Below are 19,220 nucleotides of genomic sequence, written 5' to 3' on the forward strand. Positions count from 1 at the left end.
ATTCCAAGTAGGCTCTGCACGGTCATCGCAAAGCCCGATGTGGGGCTCGAACTCATGAACCCTAAGATGATGACCTGAGCCAAAACCAAGAGCTGAACGACTGAGCCACCCAGGTGCCCCCAAAGTGTGTTCATTTTAAGGAGGGAGCTTCGTGAGGGCAGTGCTTAACTTTGGGAATGAATCACTGACGGTGGGATTTCAGGCAAGAGCCAGGGAAAATGTTCTTTCCAGCAATCCTTGGTTGATCGGTTAGTTAGTTAATAAGCACTGTTGCATGGACCCCCACTCTGTACAGACACCTGGGAGAGGCCGGCATTGAGGTCTCTGCCTTCGGGGAACTTGTGCCTGGAGCATACTTTCCTCTTGGCATCTGGCCTGGTGCCAGGCGCATAGAAGGTGCTAGTGTACATCCATTAAAAGAATGAATGCATGGATCTCTCTCAAGGTGAATGAATAAACGAATGAATGAATGAATGAATGAATGAATGGACGATTTTTCCCCGGGCAGTTACTAACCATCATTCGAATCGGCATAGGAGATAGCAAAATTCATTTCCTGCCAGCTGGAGCCTGGGAGGTAAGGGGTGAATGAGGCATTTGTATTTTAAAGGAGACACTGACTATGCTGAGACTTAATCCACAGGAGAAGTGGCAGGGAGGATTTCAGGTACAAAGAATAATCCCTACCCCACCCCTAGAATAAGCCCTCTGGGGCCAGGTGACAACACCCAGACTGTCCCCTTAGGCTTGTTGTCGTTTTATGATTCAGACGCCACGCCCAGCCCAGCCCAGCTCCGGGTCTCAGAGGTCTGACAGATCCATTCCTTTGCAAGAAGGAAAACCGAGGCCCAGATGGGGCAAGGGACTTGCCCAGGGTTACAGAGCAGGTTGGTGGCAGAGCTGGACTTTCTGGATCCGAGACTGATGGGTAGCCTGTGGACCCTGGGAGCTAGTGTAAAGTCAGCCTGGGGGTCCTGGGGAAGCGTGATGGGGAGCGGGGCTGGCTGGAGGGCTCACATCACTGGGCACTTTGGCTTTTGCCCCTGCTTCGTGGCCTTGTAGGCTGTCACCAGGAGGTGGCAAGATGAACTAGAAGGTTCGTGGGGGGACCCTGCCTGCTTCATGCCTCTGTCTCTTCTATTTGGACTCCATGGGCTTCCTCAGCTCTGGAAACAGCCTTCTTTCTGGGCTCATTTGCTATTTTGTCCTTGCAAACAGCCTGCTGGCCATCATGACCTGCACCTCACTTTTCCCCACGACTTGGGTATCAGCACCCGAGTTTACCAATGAGGAGGACTGAGGCTCAGAGTGTGAGCGACTGGGACGTACGGCCATGGGAGCAGAGCTGGGGTTTGAACCTGTGCTTCCTTGACCAGCACTTCCCATTCTCAGGGACACACTTCCTTCATGTTCTCACCTCCTTCTATTTTATTTTTATTTTTTTAATGTTTATTTATTTTTGAGAGAGAGGGAGAGAGAGAGAGAGAGAGAGAGAGAGAGAGAGAGAGACACCAAGTGCAAGTGGGAGAGGGGCGGAGAGAGAGGGAGACACAGAATCCAAAGACAGAATCTGAAGCAGACTCCAGGCTCCGAGCTGTCAGTACAGAGCCCGATGAGGGGCTCAAACTCGTGAACCGTGAGATCATGTCCTGAGCTGAAGGCGGACACTGAACCGACTGAGCCACCCAGGTGCCCCTCACCTCCTTCTGCCCTGATGGGCTCTCCCTCCTTCTTCCAAAGCTGCCCTGTTTGCTTTCCCCTGCTTTTTCTGCCTGGTTCAAGATTCCAGCTGGTTGGTTCATCCGTGGGTCCATCGATCCATCTGTCTGTCCTTCCGTCTGGTCTACATGCAATGACCAGGGCCCAGCTGCAGGATATAGACACAGATCCTACCACGACAGATCCTGGCTCACCTTGGTGAGGCAGGTGCTGGGATGTCTGACAGATGGGACCGTTGGCAGGACTCTGGGAAGGCCTGGGAGAGACCTGCGTGGGGAGGGAGGTCAGGCCCTGCGTGAGCAATGGTGTGGAGGGGGAGAGGCCTGAGGGCTGCTCGGCTCTGGTGTTGGTGGAGGGGAGGGCGTGCATGGCAGTCAGGCTGAAATCCCTCGGTCCCATGAGGTTTCTTGGGTGGTGCCCCTTTATGCCGGGACTTTGCCAGGCAGAGCACCCTCTGGGTCCCCTTCACAAAACTCTGGGTCTCCTGAGGGAGATGCCCTAACATGAGACCCCCCCTCCCACCCCCAGCAAATAAAAATCTACTTGTGACACAGCCCGTGGAGCAAGCTGAGTGCTGGGCTAGCCGAGGAGGCTAAGACTGTGTCTGTGGGTTCTGGGCTGCAGCATCATGGACCCCAGGCTGGATTGGGTGCAGGGACTGAGCCCAAGGGGCCGAGGTGGGGCCTCTCCTCACGCCTGCCTGCTCCTCCTGCACACCCCAAAGCCCCCACTTCCTCCTTTTGAGGCCACCGGGGCCCCAGGCCCTGTGCAGCTCTGAGGCCTGCTGGGCTGGGCCAGAGGAAGCCAGGCCGGGATTCCTGCCAGTGCGGCTTGGGTGAGGAAGTGGGTGCCCTGTCCGTGTCTGTGAAAGCTGGAGGTGGGCTAGAACTCCCCAAGGGGTGTGGTAGCATTGAGTGTGCTGTGGGATCAGCTAGTTCTGCTGGGGAAGGATATCCTGAGCACCCCAAAGGGCCCGGTCTTGTACTCATAATTTGAGGTCCCAGCCTCCCTATTTCCGGCGGTTCTTCTGGCTGAGGAACCTGGAGCCCCCAGTCAGTATTTGGCAAGGAGACCACAGCCCTGCCTCAGTTGTAGGAAAAGGAGGAGACGGTGTGTGTGGGTAGCTTGGAGGGCTTCCTGTAGGAAGAGGTGCTCCTGGATCTTGCTGGCTTAGAGGAGGCTTCCTGACGTGGCTTTCTGACTTTACTTCTTCAAGGCAGATGGAGGAACCTTGATGGAGTACACTTTGCCTCCTCCCACCCTCGGTCCTAGGCTTTGAGAGGGGAGGGCAGGAAGGGGTTAGCATTTTGAGAGGTTATGGGCTCTGGGGATGTCAGCACCGTGAGAGTGTTGGGCAGGATGAGAGGTGAGCCTAGGTGGCCTGTATTCAAATCCCAGCTCTCTTTTACTAGCTGTGTGACCTCAGGAGAATGACTGAACCTCTCTGTGTTCCCACGTTCATAAAATGGAAGCAGTAGTCATACTGCCCTGCGGGGCGGGTGTGCAGAGTTTGAGCCCCCAGCGCTGGGCACGCAGTAAGTACATGGTAGACTTTGTTGATGGCATTGCCTGCCCCCCTCTATCATGGGGCACAGGGCTGTGGGAAGCGCAGGGCCCAACAGGAGTGCTTTGGGGGAGTGAGGTTGATTCCTTTGGTATCCATTTCTATGCAAGTATACCCCGGGGCTCCCTAATTCATCCCACAGAAGGGAGTATCTGGAGGCCACTGGAGGAGATGTGGGGAGGCCCATTGCCCCAGCTTCCTGCTGGACCGGGTCCCGTGCAGCCTGGCTGGCTCTGGGCTGTGGAGTCCGGGATGTGGTGACAGAGGTATGGGCAAGGGAAGTTCCCCTCCTTGGCCCAGCCCCCTTCCAGGAGGCCTAGCTGGGGCCAGTCGTATCTGCGGGCACCCGCTCTTGCCTCTGAGCTACATGGGACTCTGCCCCCTGACCCTGGACCCATCAGGAGACCATGAGGGTTTCCCAGATACAGTAAACTGGGGCAGAAGGCCTCTTGGTTGCAAGTGACAGAAGCACAAACTGGCTTTACCCGAAAAAGGCATGATTGTCCCGTGTGATTGAAATATCTGGAGGCTGTTTGAACTTCAGGCACAGCTGGATCCAGGGGCTCGGGGGGTATTTTCAAGTCTCTGTCTCTCTCCAGTTTTCTGTGTCGGCTTCATTCTCACTGGGCCGTCTCCTGTGGTGACTTCCAGTGGCCACCAGCAGCTGTAGGCCACCAGCAAAAGAGAGTATCTCTTTTTGGTGGGTCAGCAGAAGTCCCAAAGAGGGTTCTCAGAGGGTTGTGGTCACATGACTGTCCCTAAACCAGTCACTGGGGCTTGAGAGGGACAATGATGATGAGCCAGCCTGGCTCACGTGGCCCCTGAGCCAAGGGACTGAAGTGGGAGAGACAATCCCAGCAGCAGAAGAAATAATGTTCCCTCCCAACTGGACCTTGGGGGTCCCCTCCACTGTAAAATGGGCTGCTTGCCCTATTCCCCCTACCAGGGTGATCGTGAGGTCTGACCCCTGGGCTCTGCTTCCTCCAGGTAAAGGGACCTCGACTGTCCCATATGAGTGTCTCTGCTGTTGGTGTCTTTGGACTTGGGACAGAACTACTGGGGTGGGGGTGAGGGAGCGACGGGGGTCGGCTTCACTTGGCCTCAGGTGGGCCTTACAGCCAGAAGGAGTGCTCACTTCTGGAGGAGACCGCCCGATAGGCGATGAGCTCCCCGTCACTGAGGTGGGTGAGCCAAGGGTCATTTGTTGGAGGCTTGGCAAAGGAGTTCCTTCATTCAGGGCCTCTGTGGGGCCCTCCTAGTTGCCAGCTGTCAGTGACCAGCAGAAGAACTGGTGAATGGGCAGAAAGGCCTTGAAGCCTTCCCTGGTAGGGGGGGGCCTCTGTGTCCAGCTTTGGGGGGGTTGCTTCTAGGGAGCCGCTGGCCTTTGGAGATGCCGCCATTGGCTCCCAGGCCTCTGACCAGGAGCGATAAACACGGTCATTCCTCCCAGCCCTGCCCTGCTTTGCTCTTCCAGGAGTGGGACCCGGTCCCTGGATGGGCCGAAGTCCCTGTGTCCAGGGCTATTGTCCACGCCCTTGCCCGCCTGCCATTGCCCAGGAAGTGGCCTAAATAGATCCCCAAGAGCGGTGTTTACCAGGAGAGGGTTCCCCCCCTTTCCCCGGGAAACCCTCCAAGTGCTCCTCTCTCTTCACCCCTGCCTCAGCTGGGCTTCGTGTGCCTGGATAGGCAGGTCAGTAGTGGGGTGAAAGGTGCTGTGTGTGTGTGTGTGTGTGTGTGTGCACATGCGTGTCCTGGCCCCCCACAGCTCTGGTCTGAGGGCTTTGCCTGGGGTTTAGAGCAGCTGCAGGGAGACGTTGCCCTGGCCCCGTGGTGTTTGGGGTTTCTCAGCCTGTCAGTCCAGTCCCGAGGCACTGGAGTTTGGTGCCCGGCCAGAGAGATGGGCAGTGTGTGCACTTGTGGTTCAGTTCCCGGGAGCTGCCCTTGCTCACAGGGCTCAGTTCAGCGAGACAGAAAGGTCGGGCCAGGAGCCCTCGTTCGGGAGCGGGTAGACCCGGCTTTGAATCCCAGCCCTTCTGGCAAGCAGCTCAGCCACTCGACCTCTCTGGGCTCCGTTCTGCATCTGTAAAATGGCTGTACCACCTTGGCCTTTGCAAGTCATGAACTTGGGAGTGAAAATGTGGGTGTGGGCACCTGGCCTGACAGTGTTTCTGCTGTTGTGACCGCAAAGAGCTGGTTTAGGGGAGCTTTGCAGTGAGGGCTTCTCAGGGTGGGGACCTGATCTTGCTTTGTAAACCCTACCACATAGGGCGAGGCATACGTGGTTAATACTCCAGAAACACTCCGTGTGGAGTAAAGAGTGGTTGGTTTAGATTTAGAGGTTGTCAACCAGTGGGTGGCACGGCTCCAGCGTTTAAATTAGCCGCCCTCATTCATAAATCAGAATTTCGTGTAGAAATCAGCTTTGTAACTTGCCTAAGCGCTTTGGGCTCTTTGGTAGCTGTGGGCCCAACCAGGGTCTGAGGTGGCTCCTGGATCCCAGGTGGGTACTCACTTAGGGGGCTTTGCTCAGACGCAGGGACTCTGGGCACCCTGCTCTTCCACCTGTAGGGGCTCTGGACTCTTTCTTTCACAGCTTTTGCCAGTGGCCATTCGTGCCCTTCGTGACTGCCCTGAGCCTTCCCACCTCTTACCTCCTCCCTGCCCTCTGCCACCAGCCCTGTCCTGGTTCCGGTCTCTCAGGCAGGCCTGGAGGATGCTGGGAGCCTGGACTCCTGGTCCAGGGTTGCTCCTGTGACACAGGGTTCCCGCTGGGAATATGGCAGCTGCCCGCAGGCCTCAGCCCCTGCATGTAGGGATTGCACCTTTTTGGGTAACTTTCTCTCTTTGGGGACTGGGCGTTCCAGGGGGAGAGAGAGCTTGCCTGGCACACGGGAGGTACGTAGTGGGCCTAGGGGGCCACAGGCACAATTAACTGCCTTTTTGGAATAAATGAATAAACAAATGAATGAATGGTGCTGGGAAAGAGGGAGTCCATCTGGGCTGAGCATTGCAAGCCTGGCATCTGCTCCCAATTTTGCCATAAAGGGTCCGCTGTGCTCCCTCTCTGAGGTTTGGGCTCCTTTTCTACGAAGTGGAGCTTGCAAACTTTTCAAATTCTTGTAGGTGGAAACTTAAAAAATGTGTTTAAAAAAGGCAGTCTTTCGTGGAAGCTTAATGTAACATGAACGCAAGGGGGAGGGTCTGGGTGTAGCAGGTGTGGGGGTCTGAGACACAGAACGCACTACAAAGCCCCAGTAGTTGGGTGGGTGTGGTCTTTGGGCAAGGACCTGCAAACAGACCCCACATGCATGGTCACCTGACTTATCACAAAGGTGGCTGCACTGAACTCCTTGAGGAGAGAATGGTGGCTTCTTCAGAAGCTGCTGGGGTCATCAGATGCCCATGTAGAAGAAAGGGATGAAGGCTGATCCCTGCCTCACGCCCTACACAGAATTCGCTGGGATGGATCAGAGACCTCCACCTCCCTGTGCAAGTCAAACAGTCAAACTGTTAGGGTAGTGCTGTCCAGTAGAAGTTTCTAGATGATAGAAATGCTCTTTATCTGTGCTGCCGGATATAATAGCCATTAGCCGTGTGTGGCTTTTGAGCACTTGAAATGTGACTGGTGTGACGGCTGGACTGAACGTTGAATTTCATTTTAAAGAAATTGAGAGAGAGAGAAAGAGCAGGAGGGAGTGGCACAGAGAGAGGAAGAGAGAGAATCCCAGGCAGGCTCCGCACTGTCAGCACAGAGCCTGACGCTGGGCTCGACCTCACGAACTGTGAGATCATGACCTGAGCTGAAACCAGCTTACGCTACTGAGCCACCCAGGCGCCCCTTAATTTCGTTTTTAACCCAGTTAACTCTAAATAGTCACGTGTGGCTAGTGGCTGCTGCAGTCCTGGGAAACACAGGGAACCAGCCCTGTGTGCAGAGCCTGAAACGGGACCTAGGAGTTAGGTGTGGGTTTAGGTTGATGACTCAGACCCGGGTCTGCTTTGTGTCTCCGCAGAGCTGAGGACCCCATGTGTCTGGTCAGCCCAGCCCGGATGCAGAGGAAGAGGCCAGTGGTGCTGTGAGCCGGCCTGGCCGCGGAGCGGTGCGGGCCCCGTGTGGCCCACGCGGCTGCCTGCTGAGGGGGCCCCTGCCCAGCCCCGCCTGCCAGGCTCCGAGAGGCCAGAGGCCTAGGCCCACCAGGGAGGGTGTCTGCAGACAGATGCTCCCCAGGCCGTGGGGTCTCCTGAGGGCACTGCCGGGCGGGTGGGCCTCGAGGGGAAGATGCCGGCCAAGGGGCGCTACTTCCTTAACGAGGGCGAGGAGGGCCCGAACCAGGACGTGCTCTACGAGAAGTACCGTCTCACCAGCCAGCACGGGCCGCTGCTGCTCACGCTCCTGTTGGTGGCTGTCACTGCCTGCGTCGCCCTCATCGTCATCGCCTTCGTCTGCGGGGTGAGTGAGGCGGCCGGCCCACGGCGGGTTCGGGGCCCGGCTCTGCCGCTCTGCATCTGTGACGTGCTCGGGAGCATAGTTAGGCTTTTAATTTTAATTTAATTTTGAAGTCTGGGGTGCTTTGCGAGCTTACATTCATTTGGCCAAGTAAACTACACTCCTTTTCTCCAAAGTAAACTTCTACGGAAGACCTAGGTCTGGGACAGCTCGCGTGTCATGACTCCCTTTTCCCAGCACTCCTTCTCTGGCCTCAGAGTCCTTCTCAACCCTGGTCTTGAGGCAGACGCCCCTGCTGTCATCTCTGACCTAGGCCTTGCCCCACCACGGCCACTGCTCTTGAGACGTGGCTAGTGTGGCTGAGGAACAGAAGCTTTAAAAAAGTAAATTAATTCCTCCCTCCCTCCCTCCCTCCCTCCCTCCCTCCCTCCCTCCTTCCTTCCTTCCTTCCTTCCTTCCTTCCTTCCTTCCTTCCTTCCTTCCTTCCTTCCTTCCTGAGAGCATCAGCACGGTAGGGGCAGAGAGGGAGGGAGAGAGAGAATCCCAAGCACTGCAGAGCCTGAAGCAGGGCTCAATCCCATGAACCGAGAGATCATGACCTGAGCCAAAACTAAGAGTTGGATGCTTAACTAACTGAGCCACCCAGGTACCCCTGAGGAACTGAGTTTTTTTTTGTTTTTTTTTTTTTAAGTTTATTCATCTATTTTGAGAGGGAAAGCATGAGTCGGGGAGGAACAGAGAAGGAGAGAGAAAGCATCCCAAGCAGGCTCCACACTGTCAACATGGAGCCAGACACAGGGCTCGAACCCACAAACCTTGAGATCATGACCAGAGCTGAAGTTGGACGCTTAACTGACCGAGCCACCCAGGCGCCCCTGGTGTAAAATTAATCTTGAATAGCCACACATGGCTAGTAGCCACTGTATGCAGCAGCAGAGTTCTAGAAGAAAACTTCAGAGACTACAGGGTGTTATCAGGGTGATATGGGTACAGCAGCCAGCACTCAGTGGGTGCACTGTCGGTGCTGCCTGTATCTGTGGCTGGAAACCGCAGGACATTGGTTTCTGCATTCAGCAAATGGTTACTGAGTACCTACTGTATGCTGGCCCCCAGATCAGCCTCTGTGCCCGTGGAGCTTAGGGGCTCCTGGGGGAAACCAGGTGCTGTCCCAGCTGTGACTCTCCTTTCCTGTCAACCACCTTCCAGTGTCACCCTTCTGTCTCTTTGCTCCAGCTCTTCCCCTGTCTGGGACGCCTTTGGTCAGCCTTTGCTCCTAACCTCCATTCATTCTGTAACAGACAGGAGCAGTGGCCTCCTCCAGGAGGCTTTCCACGGCTTTGCTCCTGCACTCTGGTGCTATCTGTCCCCCGCAGGTCCTCACAGAGCACCCTGGAAGCAGAGGAGGCCTGACAGGGAGGGGTTGGGGAGTGGTAGCATCACAGGGCTGGGCTGTGCAGGATCTCAGGGCTGCACAGGAAGCGACTGGTGAAGGATGGTGGTGAAGGCAACCTTAGCCAAGACAGCACAAAGCCCAAAGGTAAGGAAGAGCTTGGTGTTCAGATGGAGCATAGATGTCACCCGTGTGGAGAACACAGGTGACATTGCTCGGGGCAGGCTGGACAGGCTAGCCTGGCAGGCTTCCTGGAGGAGGCAGTGCCTCACTGGGGAAAGCTGAGGCATTTCCGTGTATGTTTGCCCTGCCCAGGACCCCTCTGGACACCAGACTGTCCTGGGGACGACCTTCTTCACACTTGCTGTGTTTGTGGTTCTCTACGTGCTGGTTTATGTTGAGTGCCTCGTCCGGCGGTGGCTCAGGGCCTCGGCGCTGCTCATCTGGGTCTGCCTTATGATGCTGGGCTATGTGCTGGTATTCGACTCATGGATAAAGACAACCCACATGGGGGCACAGGTAACAGGGTGGGGGGACCCTGGTGTCCCCAGGGGCTGGATGCAACCACCCAGCTGTGCACCCAGAAACTCGTGCCTGCATTCAGTGTGCTGGCCTTGGGCCTTCCTCCTGCCACGGGCCATGGGTCTGTGACATAGGGTGGGCCCCGGGCTGATCTTGGGCCCCTGTCAGCTCTCTGAGCTGGAGAGATGGCTGAACTGGGAAGAGTGTCCCTGTGAATGTCTGGCTGGAGCATTGCAGGCAGACCCTCATTTGGTTGGAAATGACACAACTCCAGCTCAGAGAGGCAGAAAGGCACAAACGGGCCCGTGTGCCAGGAAAGGCTGGGGGCGCCAGTCCTGGGGCTCCAGCGGGATGGCCGGGTCCCAATTTCCCTCTGTTCTGTTTTCCCCTGTGCCATTTCATTCCCAGGCGGGCCATCCCCAGGTTGGGCTGATCTTCTGGGGGCGGCCAGTGAGCCGACCCTGCTCCAGCCTTTTGCCAATCACCATTCCTGTGGAGGGAGAGCCCCGGCAGTGGGTGCCAGGCGGGAATTCCCTCGACCACGAGGGCCTGAGTCTGACTCCTGGGGAGGCCTGGCCTCGGCCCCAGATCATAAATCAGCTCATAGGAAGTGATGGATACTGTTGTCTGGGTCTGACCCAGAAGCAGAATTCAGCTTTTTCTCGTTCTATTGCAAGTCTGTCACTGTCCCTCACCACTGGGAGGGGAAGGGGCCGCCCTGGGGGCAGAGGGCTCAGGATTTGGGTTTTGGGGGCCATCCCCAGAATAGAGACTGCAGGGGCCCTGATGTCAGCTCGGTCTGGGGCTGTGTCCTGGGGCGGGGGCGGTGGGGCCAGTCCCTGAGCCTCACGATTCCCTGCCCCCAGGTGCCCTTCTTCCTCTTCATTGTGTTCGTGGTGTACACGCTGCTGCCCTTCAGCATGCAGGGGGCCGTCGTGGCGGGGGCAGTCTCCAGCATCTCCCACCTCCTCGTGATCGGGGCTCTGATGGAGGCCTTCACGACGCCCAGTGTCCGTGCAGGGCTGCAGGTGAGGTGTGCACAGGGGCCCAGGAGTGGGGCAGGTGGAGGCAGGGGCTGTGGTTTGGTCCCGAGGGCGGCGGAGACCTGTGTGGGCGAGTTGGTCCTGAGGCCTCAGCACCCTGTTTTGCAGACAGATGGCCTCCAGGCTAGGCTTTCCCTCAGTCGGCTGGGGAAGCCGGCCCCCTGGGCAGGGCCATGCCCTGTGGCCTTTTTTTGCTGGCCTGTGGTGCCCCTGATGATCCGGCCCTCCTTCTCCAGTCCAGCTGTGTAGCTCAGCGTCACCTGCAGAGTCCCGTGCTGACAGGGCTGGGAGCATATCCCTGGGCACCCTGTCTTGTGTCTTTGCACTGAGTGAAACATTCACAGTTAGTAGTGGCCAGCAGAGGTATTTTCCTCTGACCAGGCCTGGTGTCAGCTCTGGGAGACAGAAGCCAGAGCTCTGGGCACCTGTTGGGATGCCATGCCTTCTGTGACTGTCCTCTGGGCCGAGCTGAGATGATGCCTTTCTGCTTCCCTGGTCTCGGGGTCCCCAGCCTGAGACCTGGTCTAATCATCACAGTAACTCTAGAGGACCAGCACCTGTCTGGGCCTCAGTTTCCCTGCCTGTCTGGGAAGGGTGCCAGCCCGAGTGGGACAAAAGTCAGAGAATGGGGTTGGGGTGCCATCACTAGCCTGCTGAGGGGGCTGGTAGCCTGAGGGCACAGGCCAAGCCATATACTGAGCCTGCCCTCCGCCCGTCCATAGCTGCTGGCCAACGCTGTCATCTTCCTGTGTGGGAATCTCACGGGCGCCTTCCACAAGCACCAGATGCAGGACGCCTCCCGAGACCTCTTCACCTACACCGTCAAGTGCATCCAGATCCGTCGTAAACTGCGTGTCAAGAAGCGTCAGCAGGTGTGGACCCCGCCTCCCCCTAGAGCCACAGCCCCGTCTTCCCCGGCCCTGCCTGGCTGTCTCCCAGGCCCCACGCCCTGTGTCCTTTCTCGGTGGATGTCAGACACTCACTGAACAGTGTGAGCATGGGCCGCATGACTGGACACCCATGCAAGCTTCGCCCCTGGGGGTTGCTGGGGACACGGGAGGCTGGTGGCAGGACACAGGCCAGCGGAGATGGAGGGTGCGCCAGGCAAAGCAGGAAGGAACGTAGAGAAAACAGAGGCCAGTCACCTAGGCTGGGGCCTCAAGCCCCCCTGCCTGTCCTCTACCGGTGCTCAGGAGAACCTGCTGCTGTCGGTGCTGCCCGCCCACATCTCCATGGGCATGAAGCTGGCCATCATCGAGCGGCTCAAGGAGCGTGGGGACCGCCGCTACATGCCCGACAACAACTTCCACAGCCTGTACGTCAAGCGGCACCAGAACGTCAGGTGGGTCCCACAGGGGGTTTGGGGGAGGTGAATCTGAGCTCAGTCTCCCCATTTGTCTCCCCAGGGGGTCGGATCAGACCAGATTGGTGTCGGGAGAGATCCAGTAGCCCCCTAAAATTGTAAAGCTCTGCACATAAGTGGGGCCTTTAGGAAGAGAGGGGTCCTTCCAGGTGATCCGCAAGGGGGCACAGGCCCCCTAAAAAGAGGCGAAGTCCCCTGGTCCTGACAGCCGTCTTTGGCAGATTCACAGCGGCTCCAGAATCTTATTTGAATGCACCAACCTCAGTGAGGTTGTGTGTGAGCTGGTCTGGAACTCACGGACTTCGAGCTGGGAGATCTGGTGCAAACTGAAGCTCTGGCTTCGAAGCGGGCCTTAACCAGAGCCTCAGTTTGCTCATCTGTGGAATGGGAGCCCTACAAGGGTAGTGTGTATGTGTCGAGTGTCGGGTGTGGAGCTCGGCTTGAGGGAGCACGGAGTCTCGTCTCACCAGCAGGCTTCGTTCTGAAGTCTGTGCAAAGGTGGGGAGGGAGGAGGGCATTCTGAGGCGCCTGTGAGAGCACCATCCTGTGGTCTGCAGTGATGGGGGCCTGGGGATGACAGTTCTCGATGGCCCTGTGACTCTGGGGCTTGCTGCGTTTTGCCTTAATACTAAGCCTCTGGAACGTTAATTCCTCTTTATGGCCCCGAGCTTCTCTCCTGTCCCTACGGAGGCTGAGGAGTGGCCGGGGTGATTGGGCTCAGGGCTGGCGGGTGCTCAAGGGCTTCCAGGGACCTGGCTCTGACCCTCCGGCTGCACCCCTGCCCCCAGCATCCTCTATGCGGACATCGTGGGCTTCACGCGGCTGGCCAGCGACTGCTCCCCCAAAGAGTTGGTGGTGATGCTGAACGAGCTCTTCGGCAAGTTCGACCAGATCGCCAAGGTGAGCCCGCGGGCCTTTGTGCTGCCCCTCTTGTCCCCATGGGTGGCATGTGCCCAGTGCTGTGCTGACATGGGTGTGCGGAGGCCTGAATCGTAGCATTCAGTCAGCAAACACTTCCAAGGGCTCTGCGGTGGCAGCCAGAATCCTGTCCCCAGAGTGTGAGGTCAGGGGGGAGACTGCCAGTACACGTTGGGGGATGCACAGGGGCTCAGGAGGGCTGCCTGGAGGAGGAGATGGCTCTATCTCACCGCATGAGGGCATCAGAAACAGGCCTCCCCAGGGAGCTTGGGAGGCCTTTGCAAAATGCTGGGCCTCACCCACAGGGTGCCTTCTGACAAGATCCCTGGTGAACCGTGTGCACGTTAGAGTTTGAGGAACCTAAAAAGAGACCCTGAAGAGGAAAAGCAATGGTTCTGGGCAGAGGGAACAGCATGTGCAAAAGGTTGGAATAAAAGGAAGCCTCTGGGGTCCCTTGAAGTGAACGGACTTCAAGGGTGAAGTGTGAGTGGACAGAAGATGAGGGAGACGAAGCCCCAGGGTCAGACATGCAAGGACCTAGGGCTGAGATGAGGAGAACTTGATCCGGGGACCCTGGGGAATGTGGCAGGTGCCAGAGTGGGGGTGGGCATTGGGTGAGGAGGGTCTCCCAGGTACAGCTGAGCAGGGAGAGGTCTGGAGACTAAGCAGGGCTGGGCTGGGCTATCACTGTTCATCTTCACGAGCAGCACTGGGACTGGGGGAGGGGGCAGGGAACAGACATTTGTGGGTCGGGGGAATCGTGTGTGTGTGTGTGTGTGTGTGTGTGTGTGTGTGTGTGTGTGTACTGTTACTTGTTAATTTACCGAATGGTCCCGAGACCTGCCGAGTGGCAGCCTTGAGCTCAAGTGGGGGCCTTGGGCCTGCCCTCAGATTGCTCCCAGCCTATATGCTATGTGCTTTGAAGAGGGGCGCAGGGAGCTGGGGGGCCTGGGGAGCAGCTGGGCCAGCTTCCGGTGAAGACGGGCTTAGTGGTGGCCACTAAGGAGAGACCCAAGTGTTAACACTGAAGGCCGAGGCTGTCTATGCTGGCTGCACACCTGAATTAGGTTGAAAGGTTAAATAAAATGCTAGCACCTGTGCCCACACTTGGGAGAGATTTTAAGAGCCTCCCGGGTGACTCTGTGTGTGGAGAACCAGTGGGGTGGACCCTGATGGGAGGTGAGTTCGGGCCCCGCAGCAGGAGGACTTTTTCATGGTCAGAGCTGCTCTGTTCTAGGAGGGACTGGCCCCCCAGGAGTGGCCTCTGTCTTAGAGAATGACCACCACGAGGGGTGGCTGAACTACCGGAGGACACTACTGGCCAGGGGTGCCCTGGAGCACTGTCCCTCGGGGTATTGTGGACTGAGTGACTCAGAGAGCCTGTCTAGTCTGGAGCCTTCCTTCAGGAGCCTCCTTCCTTCATGACATCTCTTAAACCAGCAGTTGGGAGTTCCCAGTAGATGGGCCATATGTGGGCCAAAGGTCTGGGTTTCCAGTCCTTTGTGGCCTTCTGTGGCAGGCGCAGGAGGCAGGTCCTTTGTACAGATGGGGAGAGGGACGCCTTCCTGCTGGAGCGTCTAGTTCCTGGGCAGGGCTGGTCCCAGACTTCTGTCCTATCAGCAGATTCCAGATCCGTACCCTCCTTCTGAGAGCCAGGGCCGACCCTCCCAGAGGCACCTGCACCACATCTGGGCTCAGGACCCCACGACCCCCAACATACACAACTTCGCTGGTTTCTTTTTTATCGTCTAATTTTTTTTTAAATGTTTTATTTATTTTTGAGAGAGAGAGAGAGAGAGAGAGAGACAGAGTGCGAGCGGGGGAAGGGCAGAGAGAGAGGGAGACACAGAATCCAAGGCAGGCTCCAGGCTCCGAGCTGATGGCACAGAGCCTGACGCAGGCTGACGAACCGTGAATCATGACCTGAGCTGAAGTCGACACTCAACGGACTGAGCCACCCAGGGGCCCCTAACTTCCCTGGTTTCTAAGTGTCAGGGTGGGGCATCAGCCTGGGGGATGTGGGCTCCCCTAAGTCCCTGACGGACAGCCCAGCTCCAGAGGGCAGCGCTGTGCTTGTCTGGGGCGGAGATGAGGGTGGCTGGAGCCCTGAGCCCGAGTCTCCAGGCTGGGCCTCCAGGCCCTCTCCAAGGTTCCTGCTGCTTTCTAGAAAAGCCACTGTCTTCCCATCCCTTGGCAGCCAGGGCCCAGCAGGAAGCAACTGGCACTCACTCAAATGAGGTCATTGGAAGAAGGTTTAGTAAAGGGACTGCTCATAAAGGCGTGGCTGGTACAGGGACTGAATGGGAGGGATGGTGCCCTACCTGGTCACTGAGGCTGGGCATGGGAGGGGACGGGCACCAGATCTGGAGGCCGAGGACACCTGTGTTCCAGGAGGTTAGCCAGCCTTTAGCCCTCCATTTTCTCCTTAGCACTTTCACCGCTGGATGTCTAGTTTAGTGTCTAACTGCCGCTAGTGTGTGAGCCCCACGTTGTGGGGAGTTTTGTCTGTTTTGCTCCCTGTGTGTTCCAGTGCCTGGGGTGGGGCAGGGAGCTCACGGACATTTCAGCATTGCATGACCGGATGAAGCAAAGACAGTGCCTCTCCCAGAGGCACTCAGGTGGCCATCCCTGATAATACCCTCTCTGGCCCCTGATGCTTGCTTAGGGGTTCCCTCTGGAGAGTCCTCCGTATCCCCAGTCCTTTTGTCAGGCCCAGAAGCGGCTACTGGTGGCTGGTACCCCAGAGGAAGCGTCTGGCCGCGAAGGAGTCTGGTTCGCTCTGGAGAGTATGGGGAGGCGCCTGGCACGTGTGGACCCCAGCTCTTAGCCATCTGCCGACCAGGCCCCTGCTTGCCTTGCCCTGCAGGCCAATGAGTGTATGCGGATCAAGATCCTGGGCGACTGCTATTACTGTGTGTCGGGCCTGCCCGTATCCCTGCCCACCCATGCCCGGAACTGTGTGAAGATGGGGCTGGACATGTGTGAGGCCATTAAGTAGGTACCATGGGCGGAACCGGGGCACTGGGTCCTGCTTCCCAACGCGCGGTAGGGAATGCACTGGAACTGCTTTGCAGTTGAGGAAACCGAGGCTCGGGGCGAAAGTGGCTCGCCTGGGTCCCTCAGCAGCCCTGGCTGGGATGGGGTGACTGGACTGCTCTGCCCAGGCAGGTGCGAGAGGCCACAGGTGTGGACATCAGCATGCGTGTGGGCATCCACTCAGGGAACGTGCTGTGTGGTGTCATTGGGCTGCGCAAGTGGCAGTACGACGTGTGGTCCCACGACGTGTCTCTGGCCAACAGGATGGAGGCGGCTGGAGTCCCTGGGTGAGGCGCAGCGGGACGGTGGCGGGGTCAGAGGCCGTGGGCCAACTCTGGGTTGGGGGCTTAGGGTGGGGTCAGAGACGGGAGCAGTGACCTCGCGTTGGGGGAGCCAGTCCGGGCTCTGGCCTGCTCGGCCCCGCCCATGGTGCACCCCTCCCCTCCCCCCCCCCCCCCCCCCCCCCCCCGGCGGACGCCAGCCTCCTCTGGGCCCTGCTGCTCTGACTCGTGTCTCCCCCAGCCGGGTGCACATCACAGAGGCCACGCTGAACCACCTGGACAAGGCGTATGAGGTGGAGGACGGGCACGGGCAGCAGCGGGACCCCCACCTGAAGGAGATGAACATCCACACCTACCTGGTCATCGACCCCCGGGTACGAGGGCTCAGAAGAAGCAGCCGGGCGGGAGGGCCTCGCTCAGGAGACCCTGGGAGCCGGGGCTGTGCGGGGGAGAGGGTCCACACCCTGGGGGAAGATCCCCATGGAGGGGAGAGTGCTTTTCTCTTCCAGGCTGTGGAGACGTGGGGTAGCAGCCTGCCCAGGGTAGGAGTGAGCTCCCCGTCACGGAGTACATTCTAGGCTCCAGTGCCTCTGGGCCTCAGTGTTCTTGTCTGTGCCATTGGAATAACAGCAGTGTCTACCTCAGGAGGAGGAGGAGCTAGTCTGAATGAGGCCCTCACATTAAAGGGGCACCTCATAAACGTCCCAGAAATGATAGTCGCTGTTACTTTATTTTCTGGGGGGTTGTCACTAATTTCCTCAATTTTGAAAAGACACATTTTTAACGTTTTTTATTTATTTTTGGGACAGAGAGAGACAGAGCATGAACAGGGGAGGGGCAGAGAGAGAGGGAGACACAGAATCGGAAACAGGCTCCAGGCTCCGAGCCATCAGCCCAGAGCCTGACGCGGGGCTCGAACTCACGGACCGCGAGATCGTGACCTGGCTGAAGTCGGACGCTTAACCGACTGCGCCACCCAGGCGCCCCGAAAAGACACATTTTTAAAATGTGCTTTGGCTGAGTCAGGAAAGTGGGACTAGGCAGGAGCCTAGGGTTCTGCCCCCCAGTGGCCGCCTAACTGGCTGGTGCCGTCACTTGCTGGGGGGTGGGGGGACCCCACTTTCCTCAGGACCCCGTGGCGGGGGTAGCTGCTGGGCTGCCGTAAGGCCGGTAGGCCCTGGCCCTGCCCTGCGCCCACACAGGCCTTCTTTCCTGCCACGGGAGGCCTGCTCGTCTGGCGGCCTCGGTGAATCATCCTTGGGACTTGCTCAAGAATGTCAGCCCCGACAGGCTCTTTCCAGCTCCCTCTCTCTCTAGCCTTGGCCATCCTCAGAGCTGGCCCGACAGTCTGTGGGGGAGCAGAGGGCCGGCCTGTGAGCCTCCCCAGGCCCCAGGGGTGCCCTCCTGCTCCTCAGGGATGGGAACTGCTCAGCAGAGTCCCCTCCCCTAATGTGGGCCATGGGTGCTGAGTGAGCTTCTGGGGAAACTCTTTCCGGGTACCCGGGGCTGTCATAGAATACAGTGTGGCCCCTCACCCTGTACCCCACAGCTCTGGGCCCCACCCTCTTCCACCCACCCCGTCCCTCCCTCCTGAGAGCCCTTCAGCCCCTGTCCCTCCACTGCCAGGCTCTTTGTACCCCAGGACCCTTGCCACTGCTGCTGTGTCTGCCCACAGCCCTCTTCGCTCTGCGGGCTCAGATGCTCCCGTCTGTTTGTCGTCTTTGCTTATTTACTGTCTGCGTGAGCTGCACGTGGGCCACCTTGGGGCAGAGGGGCCCCTCTTCTCCAGGCTGCAGTCCCTGCACCTTGAGTGCTTCCCGACAGTGGAGCAGGTGCTCGGAGAGCCTGTGAGCCGATGGAGCAGAGCCCCGGTCCTGCAGGCCAGCGGTGGGCACGGCCCCACCGGGCCGCCGCCTCAGCCAGGCAACCACGGGGCTCCTAGGTGAGCTTGAGTTTCACATAAACAGCGAAGAAGAAGTTTTTAGCATGAGCGTGTTTTGGGCAGGATCTCACGGGGCATCCGACATTTTCCCCAGCAGCCCTGCCTTCCCCCATCTTGGTTGAATGTCATTCATTCACAGAGTTGAAAATGCAGAGGGCACGAAGGGGGTGTTGTGGACAGTCGCCCTCACATCCTGTGTGCAGCTGGCATGTCCCCGCTAAAGGGGACCGGCGTGGTTGAGATTCTTGAGTTCCTTGCACAGACAGGTCTGTGCACATGTAAATAGACTGAGAGACGGTCATCTGCCCTTGCCAAGCCCAGGGTAGCGTGCCCCACCCTGTTGCTTTCTTCACCTGATGACATATTTTGGAGACGTGTCCTTGTGTGTGCACAGAGGCCACCACACGCAAGCTCAGGGTCGTCTCCTGTTGTGGACGCGGAGGCCCTTTCCCATCTTGGGCCTCCGTGGGCCCTGACACCGTTTCTTAGGTGTGAGGACCCCTGGGGGACAAGTGTCCAGAGGTGGCAGGTGGGGTCACCTGTGGGCTGCTGAAGGTCACAAGTGACCTCCCCGTTCCTGCTTCTGAATAGGTGCATTTTCTCTTTAGACAAAATTTTTTTTAATGTTTATTTTTGAGAGAGACAGATGTGAGCGGGGGAGGGGCAGAGAGAGAGGGAGACACAGGATCGGAAGCAGGCTCCAGGCTCTGAGCAAGCGGTCAGCACAGAGCCCGACGCGGGGCTCGAACACGTGAACCGCGAGATCGTGACCTGAGCCGAAGTCGGACGCTCAACCGACTGAGCCACCCAGGCGCCCCTGGGCTGATGGATCTTTATAGACGTTTATTTCTTGGGGAGCCCAGGTGTCTGGAAAGTGCCAGCGACCCTGAATTTGAGCAGCCGGTGCTGTGTGGGTAGAGTCACCCACCGGTGGAGGGGAGACAGAGAACGTGGCCTCCCCTGACCCCAGGGCAGGCCGCTCTCTGCAGGGCACA

General features: G+C 58.1%; 1 protein-coding gene across 7 annotated transcripts in view; it reads left to right on the forward strand.

Annotated features, from left to right (window-relative positions):
• Positions 1–19,220, forward strand: part of ADCY7 (adenylate cyclase 7) — a 59,183-nt gene that overhangs the window by 26,230 nt on the left and 13,733 nt on the right. For all 7 annotated transcript variants that reach the window (XM_078438627.2, XM_078438626.2, XM_078438624.2 and 4 more), the window contains exons 2-10: positions 7,297–7,733; positions 9,436–9,639; positions 10,509–10,670; positions 11,408–11,557; positions 11,879–12,027; positions 12,837–12,948; positions 15,833–15,960; positions 16,131–16,289; positions 16,525–16,657. In XM_078438627.2, coding sequence (XP_078294753.1) covers positions 7,563–7,733; positions 9,436–9,639; positions 10,509–10,670; positions 11,408–11,557; positions 11,879–12,027; positions 12,837–12,948; positions 15,833–15,960; positions 16,131–16,289; positions 16,525–16,657 — 1,368 coding nt within the window. In that variant the 5' untranslated portion in view covers positions 7,297–7,562. The remainder of the gene's footprint in view (positions 1–7,296; positions 7,734–9,435; positions 9,640–10,508; positions 10,671–11,407; positions 11,558–11,878; positions 12,028–12,836; positions 12,949–15,832; positions 15,961–16,130; positions 16,290–16,524; positions 16,658–19,220) is intronic.

Source organism: Panthera onca, chromosome E2 (assembly GCF_046562875.1).
Source record: "Panthera onca isolate mPanOnc1 chromosome E2, mPanOnc1 haplotype 2, whole genome shotgun sequence".
Classification (NCBI taxonomy): Eukaryota; Metazoa; Chordata; class Mammalia; order Carnivora; family Felidae; genus Panthera; species Panthera onca.